At 45.9% G+C, this 19,315-nt stretch overlaps 2 protein-coding genes across 3 annotated transcripts in view; one reads left to right on the top strand and one right to left on the bottom strand.

Annotated features, from left to right (window-relative positions):
• CAPN7 (calpain 7) overlaps positions 1-13,088 on the top strand; it is a 47,061-nt gene extending 33,973 nt beyond the window's left edge. The window contains exons 13-21 of one of the 2 annotated variants that reach the window (XM_020875838.2): positions 3,160-3,304; positions 3,415-3,514; positions 4,195-4,330; positions 4,932-5,007; positions 8,067-8,212; positions 8,993-9,055; positions 9,584-9,714; positions 11,619-11,711; positions 11,801-13,088. In XM_020875838.2, coding sequence (XP_020731497.2) covers positions 3,160-3,304; positions 3,415-3,514; positions 4,195-4,330; positions 4,932-5,007; positions 8,067-8,212; positions 8,993-9,055; positions 9,584-9,714; positions 11,619-11,711; positions 11,801-11,945 — 1,035 coding nt within the window. In that variant the 3' untranslated portion in view covers positions 11,946-13,088. The remainder of the gene's footprint in view (positions 1-3,159; positions 3,305-3,414; positions 3,515-4,194; positions 4,331-4,931; positions 5,008-8,066; positions 8,213-8,992; positions 9,056-9,583; positions 9,715-11,618; positions 11,712-11,800) is intronic. The other variant, XM_070466997.1, reaches the window with a different exon arrangement.
• Positions 13,089-14,232: 1,144 nt separating this feature from the next.
• The window catches only part of SH3BP5 (SH3 domain binding protein 5), a 71,951-nt gene continuing 66,868 nt past the window's right edge, over positions 14,233-19,315 (bottom strand). Inside the window, exons 6-9 of the mRNA XM_020875837.2 lie at positions 19,081-19,123; positions 18,238-18,457; positions 15,661-15,921; positions 14,233-15,293 (exon numbers count right to left, since the gene is read on the bottom strand). Of these exons, the coding sequence (XP_020731496.1) occupies positions 15,097-15,293; positions 15,661-15,921; positions 18,238-18,457; positions 19,081-19,123 (721 nt within the window). The 3' untranslated portion in view covers positions 14,233-15,096. The remainder of the gene's footprint in view (positions 15,294-15,660; positions 15,922-18,237; positions 18,458-19,080; positions 19,124-19,315) is intronic.

Here is a 19,315-nt window from a genome sequence, read left to right on the forward strand (position 1 = left end):
AGTCTGAGCAGGCTTCTCACACCATGGAATTGGCTCCAGTTTCCTTCTGAAAGGTTGCTGCTGCGAGCCGTGTGTCATGCCAGTACTTGTGATCTGCGGAGGAGAGGATTTCCATCCGAGTTCAGAGATGAAGCGTGACTACTTGGAGCTTCTTGTGTAGCAGGGTTCTATTAAAGCATAATAGAGGTAGGGAAAGCTTCTGACAGACATCGGAGTGCCCCCTTGCTAGTTGTTAGCAGGGTTTTGTATGTCTCTTAGCAAGCCGTTGATCAGACAAGAGAGACACCTCTAGGCTGAGGGAGCTTCACCAGGCCCCGCTCCCACAGTAGGCGTTTTTGAGATAGGATGGCAGAGGTGTGTCATCCCCCAGCCATCAGTCAGTTGACAGGAATACTGGTTTATTGAGCCATTACCAGCCCAAGGTTTGAGAAAAGGAAAAAAGTTAGTCTTAGGCGGAACTATCTTAAAGAAAGGCAATTTCCAAAGAAAATACATAGTTTCATTAATATAGTTTAAGAAAAACATTTCCATGAGGAAAACATTGGTTAGCTCAAGGCAGAACCAGGTGTCCTCAACACAGAATTAAAAGACACCTCTTTTAATTTTCATCTGCCACTTGCAGTTTATTTCCTCCTGCCACTTGGGAACCTCTGGCTTCTTGCCTGTTACCCTCTCCCTTGTCTTCATGTGATCTCTTTGTAGTCAGGGTTGATCTTGACCTAAGCACTTCTTCATCTGTGTTAAAATTTAGAAGGGTTTCTTTATTATCTTCGGGTACAGATTTGAAGAATTTCCTGGGTTCATCATTTTTATGTTATTTGTGCTATCAGTTTTGAGATCCCTTTTCTATTTCAAAATATTTCCATATTGATCCATTCAGGTTTTTTTCTCTAGGACTCTTTCATACAGAGTTGCCTCATCTTTGACTAAAACTACTCCTAATCTTATATCATTTGTGACTTTCTTTACCTAGTGATGTTTTCTTATTAATACTTGAGTGAAAATGTTATCCTTTTGTTTGACTGCCTCAAACCTCTTTTGTATTTTACAGTCTTCACTTTAGTCTTAGTTATTCTTGTTTGAGTAATTTTTTTTGTCTACTTGGGTTAATATTCCATAGTCCGTTTTGATGGTACATCTCCATTTTAAGCTGCTGTCTTTAAATTCAGACAAATCTTACCAAGGGATCCCTGAAGCTGTCCAAGGCTTTTTCTTTGTTGCCACTTGGAACTAACTGGACATGGAATGTTTCATCATAAACCTGATTATTTTTTTTAGTTCTCTAGCATTTATTGCCCTGTTCAGGTTCCTCTGAATTGCTGCTTTTCTGTCCAAACACAGTTTGCAGCCGTGTCTTCCTGCCCTTGAATGCTAGTGATACCTGGAACCTTCCTCTGGAAAGCTTAGCAGCAATTCTTCTTTATACTTTTTACTCCTTTATACTCCTTACGTTTAGGAGTGATGAACTCCTGAAATAAAGAGATGTTCTGCTCATGTAGAAATAGGTTTCATGAATTAGAAAGGAATTTGGTGTTTGTTGGCTGATGTGTGGTAGGGGCAGTGTGAGGTACAAGTGATACAGAAGAGACTGAGAACAGCTTCTCGGGAATATGGCCTTAGAGAAATTAAGTCTGATTTATGTCCAAAAATCACATCTACTCCAGGCCATAATTTGCCACATTTAAAATAGCAAGGAAATGTGTGTGTGTGGTTTTATTTAATATCTTCCAAATTGTTTGGTTTGTGACATCATTAGAAAAAGAATGCAAGTTTCTAAGTTGATTCCTTGAAATAAGACAAATCTTTTGGATTTACAAGCTCTTTTATTTTTCTGAGTCAATATGATCTACTCCTAGACACACCCAATGTTTATTGAGCATGTATGGTGTTCTATAAACTCAGTAGAGATTTCTGAAACAGGATAATAATGTTAACCATTTCAAGGATTTTATAGTCGCACTGGGGAGACAAGGCTCCTGCATTAGAAGTAGGAAATGATATAAGATAGAATATTGTTCGTTGTAAACTAACATAATACAGATTGTTAGTCCTGTGAACTTTAAAGGAGAGCTAGTAATTAAAATGAAAAGGGGCTTCCCTGGTGGGCTCAGAAGTAAAGAATCCACCTGCCAGTGCAGGAGACACAAGTTTGATCCCTGGTCTGGGAAGACTGCATGCCACGGGGCAACTAACTCCTGCCCGGCAACTATTGAACTTGTGCTGTGGAGCCTGGATACGGCGACTGCTGAGCCCACACACTACAACTGCTGAAGCCCGCAGGCTACAGAGCTGGTGCTCCGCACCAAGGGAAGGCTCCACCGTGAGAGGCCCGCGCACTGCAGCTGGAGAGTAGCCCCCCACCACCACAACTGGGGGGCCTGTGTGCAGTTACTGAGTGCTGGGGAATGCGCCTGTGTCCCCAGCGCAGTCAGTCTTCACAGCAGCTCAGAGCGAGCAGTGAGCAACTCGGGCCCGTAGAGCTGACATTCGGTACCATTTCATTCTGCCGCCAAAGTCCGCGTGCCCTTCACTGCTCCCGTCCTCACTGAGAGACAGTCAGTGGAGGAAGGTGTACAGAGCATCTCAGAGAAGAGGGGACCAGAGGGAGCCTTCCAGGAGCAGGGGCAGGATGAGCACAGGCACTCGGAGGGGAAACCAGTGAGGGTCGCTCGTGGGGCTGAGAGAGACAGGGCCAGCTAGAGCCAGACATGAGGGATATGGTCCTGGAAGATGGTGAGGCCAGAGTAGAGGAGGCTTTGAGAGGACAGGAAACACCTAATGCTCCAGGGCAGCCTGGCCCAGAGGCACTTCCTGCTGGGATGAAAATGCTCTGTGCCCGTGCTGTGCAGTAATCTAGCTCCTAGGACGCTTGGTCCTTGAACTCTTGAAATGTGACTACTCCCACTAAGGAGCTGATGTGCAAACTTAATTATGAGTAGTGCTTACATATGGGCAGCGTAGCTCTAGGGTAGGTAGACGTTTACAGCTTTTGATTGGATATAGAACTCAGGCAAGTGCTGATTAAAAATAGCGATTTCAGATGTATTTGAAAGGAATTGATAAGTATTCCAACTGCATCCTCACTTGGAGAATGATATAACTAATAAAAATGTGGTAAAACTGTTTTGTAACTTTGTTATCTCCTGGCTTTTTTAATAGGGGCTGAGGTTTATCCAACTGAAAAATCCTTGGAGTCATTTACGTTGGAAAGGAAGATACAGTGAAAATGATGTAAAAAACTGGACCCCAGAGTTGCAAAAGTATTTAAACTTTGATCCTCGAACAGCTCAGAAAATAGACAATGGTAAATATCTTTTTAATAATATGTGCTTAACATGCTTTAACAGTGTAAAATGTACTCAACTGACAGGTCATTAAGGTTTTTTTAGACTAACAAAGACATCTAATTTTTAGGAATATTTTGGATTTCGTGGGATGATCTCTGCCAGTATTATGATGTAATTTACTTGAGTTGGAATCCAGGTCTTTTTAAAGAATCAACATGTATTCACAGGTAAGTTTTTTGCACATTTCAAAATATGCTTCATAGTAGTATCCCTTCTTTCATTTAAAATGAAATTATTTGGGAAGACTAGTATTCCCTCTTTTTATTATACCCATAGAGGGCTTCCCTAGTAGCTCAGCTAGCAAAGAATCTGCCTGCCACGCAGGAGACCCTGGTTCAATTCCTGGGTCGGGAAGATTCGCTGGAGAAGGGAATAGCTACCCACTCCAGTATTCTGGCCTGGAGAATTCCACGGACTGTATAGTTCATGGAGTTGCAAAGAGTCGGACACAACTGAGCGACTTGGGCTTCCCTGGTGGCTCAGATGGTAAAGAGTCTGCCTGCTATGTGGGAGACCTGGGTTCGATCCTGGTTGGGAAGATCCCCTGGAGGAGGGCATGGCAGCCCACTCCAGTATTCTTGCCTAGAGAATCCTCAGGGACAGGGGAGCCTGGCGGGCTGCAGTCCATGGTGTCACAGAGAGTCAGACACGACTAAGCACACAGCATGCATAGAGGACTGTCATGTAATAGTCACTTTCTTTGTATGCTTCTTGATCATGCCAAAAACTTAAAAACAAGAAAACCTTATAACCTAATTGTGTTTGAAACAAAGCTTTTTAAAATAGCGTTTCCGCTGAGCTCTGTGAGAAGTTTAATCACGGCCTCCCTGCTGATGTTGTCTCTTAGCACTTGGGACGCTAAGCAAGGCCCGGTGAAGGACGCCTACAGCCTGGCCAACAACCCCCAGTACAAGCTGGAGGTGCAGTGTCCGCAGGGGGGCGCCGCGGTCTGGGTTTTGCTTAGTCGACACATAACGGACAAGGTACCGGTACCCTCCCTACATCCCATACAGACAGTCCTTCAAATACAATTAGACCAACATGAGCGCGATACGCAACTTGATCACCAGCCTGTTCCCTTCATATAGGTGGCTCGAAAATAGTGTTTTCTTAGATAAATGAGTATTTTCCTCAAAGGAAATTGGTAATTTATAATTATACACTTCAGATCTCTTGCAGAAATCATGTATGAAGAACAGCATGAGGGAATCTATGCTTTCTAGTGAGAGTTTTAGTGTTGATTATATACGCTTTAGATCTTAAGAATATTAACATAAAATATGCTAACGGGGTTTTGGAAGTGTTAATTCATTAGGCCTGGTTTTATAAAGGGTAACCATAATTTTAATGGTTTTTAGAGTGTTTTTGTAGTATATTCTTTCATACAGCATGCTTGTCTACTGAAATTACAGTTTAATTGACATATCTTATAACAGTAATAGACACGCTCTTAAACTTAGAAACAGTCTCCTTCTCCTCCCCTACCCACCTACAGACACACACACACACACACACACACACACACACACATAGGAACACTGTGAGTCGATTTTCCTAATCATATCGAATTCTTTGTGCTTTTAGGATGATTTTGCAAATAATCGAGAATTTATCACAATGGTTGTATACAAGACTGATGGGAAAAAAGTTTATTACCCAGGTATGTTTAGTAAACAGACATTCAAACAAATATTAAAATTCTATTTGTGTGATTAACTTGAAAAATGACAAATTTTATGTAGGTAATATGCATACATTAATGATTATGCTGATAAGAATAATAGAAACTGCTCAAACAGATGTGTGGCTATTTATGCTACATGGTTTTATTTTTTTTTAATTTAGAGACCTCAGGAATTTGGAATTTCTGCACTCTCGCACATTGCTGTCAGAGCTTTATTTCTAAAATTTAAATCCTGTCTTTTTCTCTGATCAGAAATTCTGTGGTTTTCTACAGACTCTTGGATAACGTCCAGGCTTTTGAGTGAGATGTCTGAGGCTTTTATACTCTGGCCTTCTCCTTAAGCCACCCTCAGCGCAGGTCTAGCTGCTCCTGAACACGTCACGCCTATGTTGCCCTCCTCTCTGTTCTTCCACCAAGAGTCTCTTCTCCCTGGCCTTTGCTCACATATTCCTTTTACTCTATTCTTTGTAATGAATGTGGTTAAGGTCCAGTTTATGTTATTTCCTCTTGACAACCTTCCTGCCGGATACAGTGAATCTTTGCCTGAGGCATTAACTTAACTGTGTTGAGACCATTTTGCTTTCACATCAAAAGAAAATTTTTTATCATTTACTGAGTGATAGGAACTATTAGTTTATGTTCTAGTTTGGGAGACAAAAAGGGGAAAAAACCTTAATAATGACACCCGTGCAGAAAGAAATAACAGGGTGTTGGTGACTGCTTGGCCACTTTGGGTGGGTGGCCGTGGAAGGCCTTTGGAGAAGGAAGAAGAGAAACTGAATGACGAACAGGAGTCAGTCATGCAAAGACGGAGGAAAGCGCATTGCAAGCAGAGGGAGCAGCCAGTGCAAGGGCCCTAACAGGGGCCAAAGATGGATGTTTTCTGGGAAGAGAAGGAAGACCAGGAGGCCTGGGCAGCGTGGGGTCAGAAGTGTCAGATGTATGCAGGCTCAGATCACGTGAGGTGCTGTCAGCCCAGCCCAGGAAAGGGTTGGAATTGTGCTCCAAGCACGATGGAAATCTTTGGAGGGTCTCAGGAAAATGACATTATCTGATGTGTGTGTGTGTGTGTGTGTGTGTTTTAAGAAAATCCTTTGCGGAATGTATTGGAAGGGACATAACTTGGAAGCAGAAGACCCAATTAGGTGATTTATTTCTGTGAGAAGCGATGGTGGTTTGAACTTGTGGTAAAGTGGAGATGGGAAGGGCATAGGTTTGGGTTTGGTTAGGATTGTCAGGACTTGCTGGGTCAGTGGGGGGTGGCAGGAGTCCAGGACGACGCCTGAATTTTTGGCTTGGAAAACAGAAAGGTGTAGCGGTGACTGCGATGCGGGAGCCGGGCAGGAAGCAGATCTGTTGCGGAGTGAAGCAGAAGTTACTTTTGGGTTTTGATAAATGTGAGATCCCTGTTAGCGCTCCCGTTGCCGTAACCTACTGAGATCGGGTTAGAGACAGGTGGACTTCATGCCCCGGCAGCATCTTTGACCTTGACGAGGACAGAGTGGCCACAGGTGGGCTGGGATCCCAGGGGAAAGGATTGGGTGTGCCTGAGATGAGGCTCTCAAGAAGGCTGTGCAGAGAAGCAGACACGGGTGGCTAAGGTGGGATCAAAAGTGGTCTTGTCGAGTTTCGTTTTGCTTGATCTTAGCAGAAGGTGGCTTTCTTCCACATTATGCTGCCTGAGGGTATCCTGAGGGTCTCTGGGATGGGCACAGCACACACTCAGTCCAGCGATAAACATCGAGTTAAATGAGCCACATTCTCCATGTTGGTCATTATACATCCAGAATAATGCTTACATTCCTAGCATTAACATGTTACACGGCTTTTGAATTTCGAAGAACTTGTTACTCTTTGTACTTGGATTTTTTAAAAAACAATTTCCTTCCTCTCTTACACAGAGTGACTTTGCTATTCCAAGGTACTTCCTGGTTCACATTTTTATTTTGATCACGACACTCGGAAGTAAATTGGACTGTTCTCCATCCAACAGAAAAGTAAACTGAGACACAGGTCAGACTGTCCGGGATCACAGACATGCCAGTCCTTTTCCCCCTCACAGTAGATCACACCACCTCTAAACTCAAGAGACTTACTACATTTGAGATACTAAAATTTTTTCCACAAGTTACGTTATAGATTCAGTGTTCCTGAATAATGTCAGCAATATAGCATTGATCTTAAATGACTGACTTGATATGCATGAAATGACTTTATTGTATCAGCCTTGATTCATGAGCCAGTCAAAGAATATCTCAGGCAGCATTGCCTGTAGCAGCAAAATACTGGAACCAAAACCAAATCTCCACATTGTCTGAACAACTAGATGGGGAAGCATAGATACAACGTCCACTTCACATGATGGCGTATGCTGTTGCACACACAGATTTGAAAAGAGTAAACCTGTGTAGACCAACATGGATCTCAAAATCCTGAGTGAGAGATAAGGTGTAGAACAAGACACATACTGCCTGTTTGTTTACATACATGCTCATGAGTGTGTGTGTGTCTGTGTGTGTAAAAGTCTGCAAAGATGCCTGTCAAATCCATCAGAGTGGAGTGGAATAAGACTTAATGGTGGAGGTTAAGAGGAACTTTGTTTTACAAAGAAGCTAGTATGACAAAAAAAGATAACTGAATCCTCAGTGGTGGTGAATATAGATAACATGTTTATATACTTCTTCGTATCTTTTTAAAAACTTCCTCAAAAGGAAAAAAGAAGTTAATCTTGATTTTAAAATCCTCTGTCAGGAGAGAGAAATATGACACAGGGCAAATAGCAGGGATTATCTTATACCTCGTTAAATGTATCCCAAAAGATTGCTTTCTGTGTATTAGAAATTATTTAATTTACAAGTTTTAAGTTGTTTAAAGTTTTAAATTGAAATTGTAATTCTTCAATACCATTATATTTTAAAGATAGAATTAAGGGAATGTCCATCCATTTAATTATTTTTCCTACCATCAGCCATAAAACTTAAAAACTACCGAGCATAAAAGTCCCATCTTCTGTAAACCTACTTGTTTATTTGCAGCTGACCCACCTCCATACATTGATGGGATTCGAATTAACAGCCCTCACTATTTGACTAAGATAAAGCTAACCACACCGGGGACCCACACCTTTACGTTAGTGGTTTCCCAGTATGAAAAACAGAACACAATCCATTACACAGTGCGGGTAAGTAAACCAACACGACAGAATAATGATAGAAAGTACATAACATCTCTGCTTGTGAGATTATCTGCAAAAAGGTTTATTTATAAAGACTGATCTTTATATACTGCAGAGTGTGTTTATCTGTATAACAATTGTGTTAAGTTATGATGATGATTCATGCAGAAAATGTTTTTGAACAGTAATGAAATGTCTTTATGTTGTTTTTTTTAAAATGTTTTTATTTTGAATAGCATTTTGAATGAATATTATAGGTTTTAGAGTAGTGGTTTAGTCCTGAGGTAATGTGGTATATTGGACCAGTAAACTCACAGAGCAATAAAAACTCCTTTAGTCTACATAATACTTTTATTGACTTAAAAAAGAAAACCTTGAACTTAGTGAAAGGAAATTGACTGCCTGTAAACATAGTGCTCTCATGTAACTGGGAAGGTCATTGTAATTGTGTTCTTCATAGATTTGTTTGCCGTAACTTAGTAAAGAGGCTCAGTTTGAATAGATTTTTAGTGATGAAAGGGACCCTGGGGAGCTGCTCTCTTAACGATGCAGAAGCCAAGGCCTGGGGGGTGTGGTGTGTCCCAAGCTGCAGTCCGTGGCAGGCGGAGCCAAAATAAGCACCCTGGCTGCCCACCTGCAGCCCTTTAATCCTGCCCTGATACAGGAGGCCCGCGGAATCGGGGCTGTCAACTACCCCAGCTAATTTCTTAGTCTTCCAGAACATTCTAAAGTGTGTTTTTGTAAGTATAAATTGTATCATTATAGTAATTTTTTTTTTCACTCTAGGTATACTCAGCATGCAGCTTTACTTTTTCAAAGATTCCTTCCCCATACACCGTATCAAAACAGGTAAAAGAGTTTTTTTTCTTTGGGTTAGTCTCATTGAAATCTTAGAATTCTCTCCCCCCGCCCCTTTTTTTTTCATATTTAAGAGTTTCTTCCAAAGTAAAAACATTCTAGGATTTGACTGTCAGTATAGTCTCCAGTCTGGGTTGGAACACACAAACTTCAGTGGGCACTGAGTGATTCTGTGGGGAAAAGTGAATTCAGAAGGAAGATTCATGTAAACCTTAGTCAGCAAGGAAGGCGGTGTGGATGAACCTTTTAAGCAGAATTTGAGATTGACTCTGCAGGGTGGGCTGGACATGGGCAAGAGGATTTGAGGGAGAACTCTTGGCAGGGAGGACTTGAAGACTGCAGGTGGAGACAGGTCTGAGATAGCAAAGTGGCCGGGCTGACTTGGAGAGTTACCCTGAAGAGTTGATGGAGCCACAGTGGAGCCTTTTTTCTTTTTAAAGGCGCAGAGGAATTTTATTGTCTTTAAAGCAGAATTCTAGAACGTGAAGTTTTGTTAATACAAAGGCTTTGTTTTATTAGATTAATGGAAAGTGGAGTGGTCAGAGTGCCGGAGGATGTGGAAATTTCCAAGAGACTCACAAAAATAACCCCATTTACCAATTCCATATAGAAAAGACTGGGCCGCTACTGATTGAGCTAAGAGGACCAAGGTTTGTAATGTTCACTTTCTTAAATTAATGGTATTGTGTTAAAAATGAGCTTAGTGGAACAGGATTTTGAAACATATATTTGTATGGACACTTGATCTGTGATTAAAGACAGTATTGCATAAAAGTGAGGAAGAGGTGCTGGAATAATTAATATCCATGTACCAGAAAGGTGGTCAGACCTCTGACTCACATCCAGTCTAAAATTCAGTTCCAGGTAGCTTACTGATAACAGGAGATAATAGCCTCAGGATAAGGAAAGACGTCTCAAGACACAACAAACCCATGAAAAGGTTTATAAATATCCTATGCTAGTAAGAAAAGTCTATAGGCTTTAAAAAATAACAAAAATAAAAACTTTAATAGGTACGTCATAAGAGAAACACATTGCAAACAGCCAACAGATTGTAAGAGCCGAACTTTAGAACAGCCAGGATTCATCAGTGGCTTTTAAGATTATAAAAACAGTTGTGCAGTAGAGTCCTACATAACAGTGAAGATAAATTACAGCTCCCTACGACACGCTGGGTGGGTCTCGGGACCGAGGCTGAGCTGAGCGACAGAAGCCACACAACAGAGAATATACTGTGATTCCACTCGCATGAAGTCAAGAAGTGAAACTGAGCTGAACCGTCACTGAAGGAGGCACACTTAGGTAGTCACACCGTAGACAGAGCAGGAAGGGGATCAGCAGACAAGTTGGCTCTGGGGACAGAAGCTGTGATCAGAGGGCCACACGGGGACTCTGTTCCCGGTGCTGAGAGGGTTTTGTCGACTGATGGATCAACTGGGCGTTTGTTCACTTCTGTTAAGCTACGTATGTTTCATGTGCATTGTCTCATATTTCTTGTGTATTGTGTTATATTTCAGAGTTTTAAAAGGTTTAAAAAAAGAATACAAATAAAAATAGTACCAGCTCCTAAATAAAACTAGGCTTAATTTTGCCTGCCTGTAATTACAAACTGTTTTGAAAGAAACTAATAATCCTTTAGCTAGGACTGAGCTATTTTTCTACAGTCATTTTTTAAAATGTCACCAGTTTGATAGGCAGAGCAAGGTACATAATTGCCCTTTTGTATTTCATTTCTAGGAAGCTTGAATATGGAAAAATGTTTATTGACTGTGTATTTTTTCTTTCTTTATATATTTATTCATATCTTTTGCCCATTTTTCTGTTGTACTTGTCACGTTTTTCTTAATTGTAAGCATGAATAAGGAAGGGTATGTATGTAGAATATTAACTCCTTCACATATTTGCAGGTATTTTTCTCTAATTTTTTTTTCCTCACATAAAAAAATTTTTTTCATTATAAAGTAATCAAATGTTTCTTTTGGTTTATTTTCCTGTGGCGAGGAAGTCTTGCCCTAATATCAAATAAAGTTTCACTGTATTTTCTTCTAGTTCTTTTATGGTTTTAATTCTTTTTTTAAATACATATGAATTTTATTTTATATTTGTTGTGAAATACAGTTTAACAATTTTTTTCCCTAAGTTTTTGTCATCACCACCTGCGTAAATAATCCTTTCCCTACTGATTTGCAATGTTACGTCTACCATAGGCTAATTCTTCTGTAAATTTAGATTTCAGGGTTCTCTGCTTTTTCACATTTTTTGCCTAATATACTATTTTAACATTATTTTCTGAGAGCCTGTGTTAAAAATACACAGTCTCTTCTAAAGTAAATTTAGTAAAATGTCCACCTTTATGGCTTCCACTTAAAAACATAAATGATGTTTTCTGTAATTAAGAGTAAAAATAGTATGCATGTGCCTAGAGTGCTATTCCCTCCTACTGAAGCTCTAGAAGCATGTACTTAATAGTCTGTCTGAACTTTAGGTATAGTTGTTTTGGGTATATGTTTCAGACAACTTAATAACAGCAGTAATTTACTTTTTTTTCTTCTAGGCAGTACAGTGTTGGATTTGAAGTGGTAGCAGTTTCCGTCTTGGGAGACCCTGGTCCCCATGGGTTCCAGAGGAAATCTAGCGGTGATTACAGGTAATGTTGGCCTTTTGATTGCTAATCCATACTCTACTTTCTGTGACATCCTCACTTAAAAACCTTGTTCTCATTTTCCCTGAACGTAGGTGTGGGTTTTGCTACCTGGAACTGGAAAATATACCTGCTGGGATCTACAATATCATTCCCAGTACTTTCTTGCCTAAACAAGAAGGACCCTTTTTCTTGGACTTTAATAGTATTATCCCCATCAAGACAACACAACTGCAGTGACAGAGACCTCAGCGATCGCTGGATCTTATACTCACCAAACATCAGCTCTTCAACCGGGGACACAGATCTCCAGGACACTGTAACCCAAGTCAGAACAGAATGACATCTCTAAAAACGTTCCTGTGGAATCTGGTGCTGAAGTCAGGGTGTGTGGTGAGAACTGTGTGTGGTCAGAATTACCCTCTGTCAGTCAGAAGTACTGTTTACGTGGTTTTGTGTGTATACAGAGTGGGCTTGCACTTAGGGGCCATGTTACATAAAAAAGTATAGATGGTTATAAAGGTTAAACGCAGTCAAGTACTGAGATAGCCCTTACCCGAGACCAGGCGAGGGAAGTGAGGGGTGCAGACGCGTGGAGTGGAACAGTGGGCTGGGGTGCTGCTCGGGAACATGCACGCTGTTTGTCTTCTGGCAGCACATGTTGTAAGGTAAACCTGCTTGTGGTGTTAACTCTCCTGTGTGTCTTGGACAACAGATGACCAAATGAATCGTGTTACCATGAGATGTTAGTTCTGTGTTATTCATGACTTTAAGTGTTTGCCGTTGCCAGAGGTCATGAAAGGATAAAGCGTTTAAGAAACACAGTTCACTTTATAGCATGGAGATGCTCATGCTTAAGAGTGAAGGCTGCTGAGGCTGGACACCTGTCTCCCACTGGCTCACGTGAAGAGGACTGCAGTCAAGTCATCCGTGCAGTTTTATCAGGTTGAGGAAAGTAGCAGTCCGAGACAGTACAGTTTCGTTTCTATGGTCTTTCTTTAAATTGCTCCACATAGTTCAGTGTTCTTATGGTAGGCACACTCTAAAAAACATGATCAAGAATTTAACATATGGTCATTGGGTTCCAAGATACTACTGTTATGTGTAAATTCCCAGTTGTTTACATAAAAATCCATTAGAGTAGAATGATGCTCGCTCAGTCAAGATCTTAAGATCTAAAAATAGTGGAATTTTTCATCTCTATTAAAGCTTTTGTATTTCTATTATCTTTAATCAAAATAAAATGTTTATACTTATGGAAACTGCATAAAATGTTTATAATTATGGAAATTGCATAAAATGTTTATACTTATGGAAACTGCATAGTTTAACCTAGAGAAATTATTAAAGAACTTCATGTGGTATGTTCCATCTAAAAGAGAACTCATTACTTGCATGAAAATTAACATTTTTACCAAAAAAAAAAAAAGTCTGTTCTTCATTCAGGCTAATGGCAGATTGTTGTATTAGTGAGATTTCATTTTGGTAGATGAAAAGTGCTTTCACTTTTAACATATTTTAGGTGGATTAATTTTCCGTGACTTTAAAGAAAAATCTAAAGCGTAAGAGGTATATTTATTATAGACATGATTTGAGCCTGTGTGTTGAAGATCTTATCTTAGATTCAACTGAGACCTAATCCCTGCCTTCAAAAACCCAATGGAAAAAAAAAAGGGAAAAAAAAAACCCCAATGGAGGAGACCTACATAAACAATTACTGTGTTGTAATGCTGAGTTCTGTAACAGAGCTCTAAACAGAGCGCGATGACTAACTTTGGTTGGACCGACACAGAAAGAGAATAGAATCATCTGGGGAGCTTTTCAAAGCCCAGTGCCCGGGGCTGCCCGCATCACTCACCAGCCCCTATGGCCAAGGCCCGGGAGACGCCCAGGCCTCACCGAAGCGCGTCCTCTTTACTTTGCGACCACTGCGTCTCCGTACTGCTTGGCTTCAGTAGCAGGAGAAGTGGAATTCTAACTCACACCTGCTAATCAGGGCGTACACTGTTAGGACCCAGGGCCTTAACTGAAAACAAGAATGGGTGACCACTGCACTCCAAGCTCTTCCTGATGGCAAGAGGGCTGCTTCGAGCAGAAGATTCGGGCAGTATCAGGAGTCTTCATCTAAACTCACAGAAAGACATTTTCTTAAGCCATTTTTATTACACTCAAGGTATTAAGACAAGTACAAAATAACCTTGTAATCAGGATAGTGTATCAGTCGTTAAAAAAGGAGAGAACAGGACAGTGTGAAGAGATTTACAAATGACATATATATAAGCTGACAGACATGAACGGGGTTGTGTTTTTTTTCTTTTAGATATGCTGTTTTCTTAACAAAAAAGGACAAATAAAATACAATGCTCTAAATACGGGTAGCCATGAAAACAAGAAAATCAGTCCTACAACACTTAACACTATTAGCATAACAGACACCATTGCTTCTATTAACAGCCTCTGCCACCGTGTGCCCGCTCCCTCTCCTAGCCTAAGGAATAGCTTCCTCTTAAGAAATACTAGTGCAGCATAACCCTTAAATAACTGTTTATTTTTAAAAGTTACAGCCTACAGAGAAATCAACACCTTGTCGATCGAGAACAACACTGGCCACCATTCCTCATGCACGGGTCTTAGAATAAATCCCCTTGGCTGGTGGGATGAGGTTTACGCGACAGGGCTTGTCCCCACCCCCCGCCCCCACAGCCACAGACCCCATCCATGACAGGCCCCTGCACGAGTCCCCCCATCCCCACGCGGCATTCACCCTTCCCACCCCTAAAAGTGCAGCTCATGGCAACCTTTGATAAAGAAAAGGATTTTAACGGGCATCCCAGCAAACACACTTTTTTTTTTAAAGCCCCCGTCTGAAAATCGGACATAATGCAAATGAATTCTGTTCTTGGATTTTTCTTTTTTTTAAGCCTTCACTGGATCAGGAAGTGTTGCTGCGAATATTTGAGTTTCATCTTGCATGCACCTGTTTTCCTTTAGATCCCCTCCGCCTGGGATCTAAAGGTGAGAACAAGTCCATTTTCCCAAACAAGTGGGCCCTTGAGGCCACTGGGGGCTCAGCTCCCCAGGCCCCAGCTGGCTCAGGGTCTTTTCTGGGAACAGGTTACTGCTTGCATGACACCATGACAGGGACCGTTCGAACAAAGGCCCGTGGACCCAATCACAGCCTGCCTGCAGCAACTGACTGCACCGAGAAACACTCCAGCCCAGGAGCACACACTCACCCCGCAGATAGACCTCCAGCCCGCGAGCCCACTGAAGCGTCATTCGTGCGGTTTAGAGGAAAGGGCTGGGATTTGGCATATATTTTGTGATTATTGGCACAACGTCCTCCGTCCGTTCATGTATAAATGCTGACCCACGCCGGGGCCAGGGCGCGTCAGCCGATCTGCACCACGTGTGTGTCCGTGAGGCCCACATGCCCGGGGGCCCGCAGGGACAGCCGCCGCACCCCGTCCTCCAGGGCCTGGCCCGCGGGCTTCGGGGGGCTCCTGCCGTCGTCGCCGCTGCTGCTGCCCAGCCCACGCTGGCTGCCCGCCTTGTCACCCTTATTCTCTGCCCCCTCTGCTCTGTCCCCTGTGGAAACAAAGACCCTGCAGTGAGTCCTGACAGCCCCAAGGGTCCCCCGGGCCCCCCACGGCCGGCCAGCCAGCTGCACCTCCAGACGCCCAGGGGGCACAGAAGCGCCTCTGCCACAGCAGCGCCCCCTGCTTTCCCTCCCTGAGAAGCTGCAGACACCCCTGACCCTCGGAGATGAGACCCGTCCTATGCAACAGCCGGGAAACAGAAGGCTCCCCAGCGGGTGCGCGTCAAGAGGACTGTTGTGATGAGAGACCAAATCACGTTAGGAGCCACACCGTGGCGCATCCACAGAGGCCCTGATCGCAGCATCCAGGCTGGGGTCCCCGCCCGCCCGCACCCCGGGGCCGGGGGCTGCACCCACCTCGCTCCACCTCGCACTCGGGGGACGAGGCCCCGCTGCACTCGCTGCGGGGGCCCAGCCCCGGGAACAGCACCCCGAACTCCGACAGGGACACGGGGCTGGGCAGGTCCAGGCTGGCGGGCCGCACGGCCGCGGGGAACTGCTCGGGCATCTCCGACGGGCTCGTGGGCCCCGAGCTGAAGCTGGACAGGGACTGGGTTTCCGAGTCATCCTCAGACACAAAGGCGCTGCAGCTGTCATCTTCGAAGGCCTCGGAGGCCACTAGGAGGGGACAGAAAGAAGAGCCGTCACTCAGGTCTGACCGAGGGCCACCCAGCCCCAGACACACCTCCGGGCGTCCCCGCTGCGGAGACGGGGCCAGGCCGCTGCAGGACCCGGCCACCAGACCCGAGAAAAGGGCCGTGGGCTCCTCAGCTCGCGAGCCCAGACTCCAGAGCACCCTGGAGGGAGGAGGCTGGACCCACCGGCGGCCCGGGGCCTTAACATCACTCTGCAGCCCCTGTCCCAGGAGTCGCCATCACCAGACACTGAGGTGGAGTGGGAGGTGAGTTCAGCCACAGGTCGGGTTTTCTCCTCCACCCTGGGTCCCAAAACGGACCCCTGCGGGCCCAGGAGGAGGGCGGGCCTGTGTCCTGACGGAGCCGGCCAGGCCTCGGGGCTGCCTCCTCCCACGGGAGGGGCCGCGGGAGCGCTGACGACTGCCCTGCGCGGGGCGTCGGCTGGGACCTCCTCGCTCACCTTCTCACTAACCCGCCGCCGTCTCATGGACGCGCTCAGAGTCCACTGAGATCACCACTCGCCGCAAAGGAACACAGTTCCCGGGCGGCGCTCTGGGGCTCGTGCCTCACGTGGTTTGTGGAACTCATTCTAACCGAGGCCAGAGACACAGCCTGCAGGCCACCTCAGCTCTGAACAACAGCCCGGTCCCGTTTCCTCCTCCCCCGGCTGTAAGGACAGTCTGCAGCGTCCCATGGAAGTACTGGAGTGCTGGGCACAGAGAATGGGCTCAGGTCCGAGTTCACATCCCACCTTCACTGCCTGCTGCGTACCCTTGGTTAAGTTTCTCAGCGTCTCTGAGCTTCATGTCCCTCTCCACACGGGGCTTACAGGACAATGTATGCTGAAGGACTCATCCCTGCTATTCAAGTGACAGTTTTCCTTGACCTGGGGCCTCACGCTTGAATGTCTGTTGGCTGAATTAAGGTGCTGGGCTGGAGGAAGCACAAGCTGGAATCAAGATTGCCGGGAGAAATATCAATAACCTCAGATATGCAGATGACACCACCCGTATTGCAGAAACGGAAGAACTAAAGAGCCTCTTGATGAAAGTGAAAGAGGAGCGTAAAAAAGTTGGCTTAAAGCTCAACATTCAGAAAACTAAGATCATGGCATCCAGTCCCATCACTTCATGGCAAACAGATGGGGAAACAGTGGCTGACTTTATTTTGAGGGGACTCCAGATCACTGCAGATGGTGATTGCGGCCATGAAATTAAAAGATGCTTACTCCTTGGAAGGAAAGTTATGACCAACCTAGACAGCATATTAAAAAGCAGAGACATTACTTTGCCAAGAAAGGTTCATCTAGTCAAGGCTATGGTTTTTCCAGTGGTCATCTATGGATGTGAGAGTTGGACCATAAAGAAAGCTAAGTGCTGAAGAATTGATGCTTTTGAACTGTGGTGTTGAAGACTCTTGAGAGGCCCTTGGGCTGCAAGAAGATCCAACCAGTCCATCCTAAAGGAGATCAGTCCCAAATATTCATTAGAAAGACTGATGCCGAAGCTGAAACTCCAATACTTTGGGCCTTCTGATGCGAAGAGCTGACTCATTTGAAAAGACCCTGGTGCTGGGAAAGATTGAAGGCAGGAGGAGAAGGGGACGACAGAGGATGAGATGGTTGGATGGTATCACCAACTCAATGGACATGAGTTTGGGTGAACTCCGGAGTTCGTGATGGACAGGGAGGCCTGGCGCGCTGCAGTCCATGGGGTCACGAAGAGTCGGACACGACTGAGAGACTGAACTGAACTGAAGAAGGATCATGGGGGAAAAGCCAACAGCCAGTATTCCTCAGAAAAGGCAAAGAAGGGCATGCAGGCAGACAGGGCCGGGGCAGTCGGTTTCTGAACTGACATGGAAGGAACTACAGCAGCCCTCCGTATTTACTTCCCAGGGATAGCCCTGGTAAATAGGTCCCGGCGCTCAGACACCACGTGTGGAGTGACCCCTTCATTTAGTCCTGACCACCCCTCTCTGCAGCAGACAGCGAGGACCGACTCTCACGTGCCCCCCTTCACAGGGGAAGGAACGGGAAGTCAGGCCTCGGCCCTCGTGTGTCCTGGTCATGGCAGGACGGCCAGGACTCCATCAGAGCTTTTCCCAAGTCCCTGCGCCCGGCGCGCCTTCCCTGCAGTACTTAGCACAGCCTCGAATGCCCTGATAACGGCTTGGAATCCCGGGGGTGAAAGCGCGTCCCTTCCCAAACTTATCTAAGCACAGCATGCTGACTCAGGAGGCTAGCAGTGCCCCAGTGAACGGGGTCCTGCCCGCGGAGGACACGGGGCCCCAGACTCACCGGAAACAGCGTCGGCTTCAGGCTTGCGCCCTGCCAGGCCCTCGGCCGGCACAGCTCCGCCCTCGGCGCCAACGCCGCGCCCGCGGGGCCCCATGGCGCCGGAGCGCCGCCGCTCGTGGATCTCATCCGAGATGGTCTCCAGGTTCCGCAACGCCGTCTTGTACTCGCCCTTGGCCAGGGCCAGCTTGGCCTGCAGCTCGTCCACCGTCTTTTTCAGCTGCTGCTCAGGAGAAGCGGGGGGAGCCGGTGAGCGAGGCCGCGCCCCCCGCCGGCCCGCCCAGGCTCCCGACTGACAGGATCCCTCACCCCCCAGGATGCGGGTGGGGTCCTGGTGCCCCTTCCGCAGGTCTGCACGCACCAGACATCAGCCTCCAGTCCGGTGACAACCCCAGCTCTACGCCCAGAAGCGACCCGGGGGGCGCCCCCCGCTCCCAGAGAGGCACCGGTGGGGGTCAAGGTCTACACAGTCCCACCGCGCGGCCGTCTGAGCCCCGAGCCGTGGACCTCACGCCTGGCTGTGTCGGAAGCCCCCGGTAGGCGTGTGATAAGCCAGAGGGCTGGGCCTCAGGTAGATCGGTCTGGGGCAGCCCCGGAAGAGGCACCGCCGGCAAGCTCCCCAGGGCCGTGCAGAGGACCACGGACCGAGGACACTTCGGCCAGAGACGATGCAGAGGCTCCGCAGGGGCAGAGAGCACCGAGCAAGCAGCCGAAGAGAAGTCTCGGTCAAGAACGTGTCCCCCGACCTGGCGGCCGTGGGGCTGTCTGGAGGCCCAATACAGAAGGGGGGGCCCAGAAGACAGACATCGCCAACCCACCCGCTTCAAAGCCGAAGGCCACACGTACCTCCAGCTGCAGGTAGTACTTCGCCTTGAGTTCAAAGTAAGGCCTGTGGGAGGCAGACAGAAGGGGACCCGTGAGAGCCTGGGCAGCAGGGACCCCCATACGCTCCACGGGGGCGTCCGGGGCAGCGACTGCGCCGCCCTCCAGCATTTACTCGGCTCCAACGGGGCGTGAGGGGAGCGGAGAGAGACCCAGCTCCCGGGCCTGACCCATAACAGAAGCTCACCCAGGGCAGAGG

Source organism: Odocoileus virginianus, chromosome 4 (assembly GCF_023699985.2).
Source record: "Odocoileus virginianus isolate 20LAN1187 ecotype Illinois chromosome 4, Ovbor_1.2, whole genome shotgun sequence".
Classification (NCBI taxonomy): Eukaryota; Metazoa; Chordata; class Mammalia; order Artiodactyla; family Cervidae; genus Odocoileus; species Odocoileus virginianus.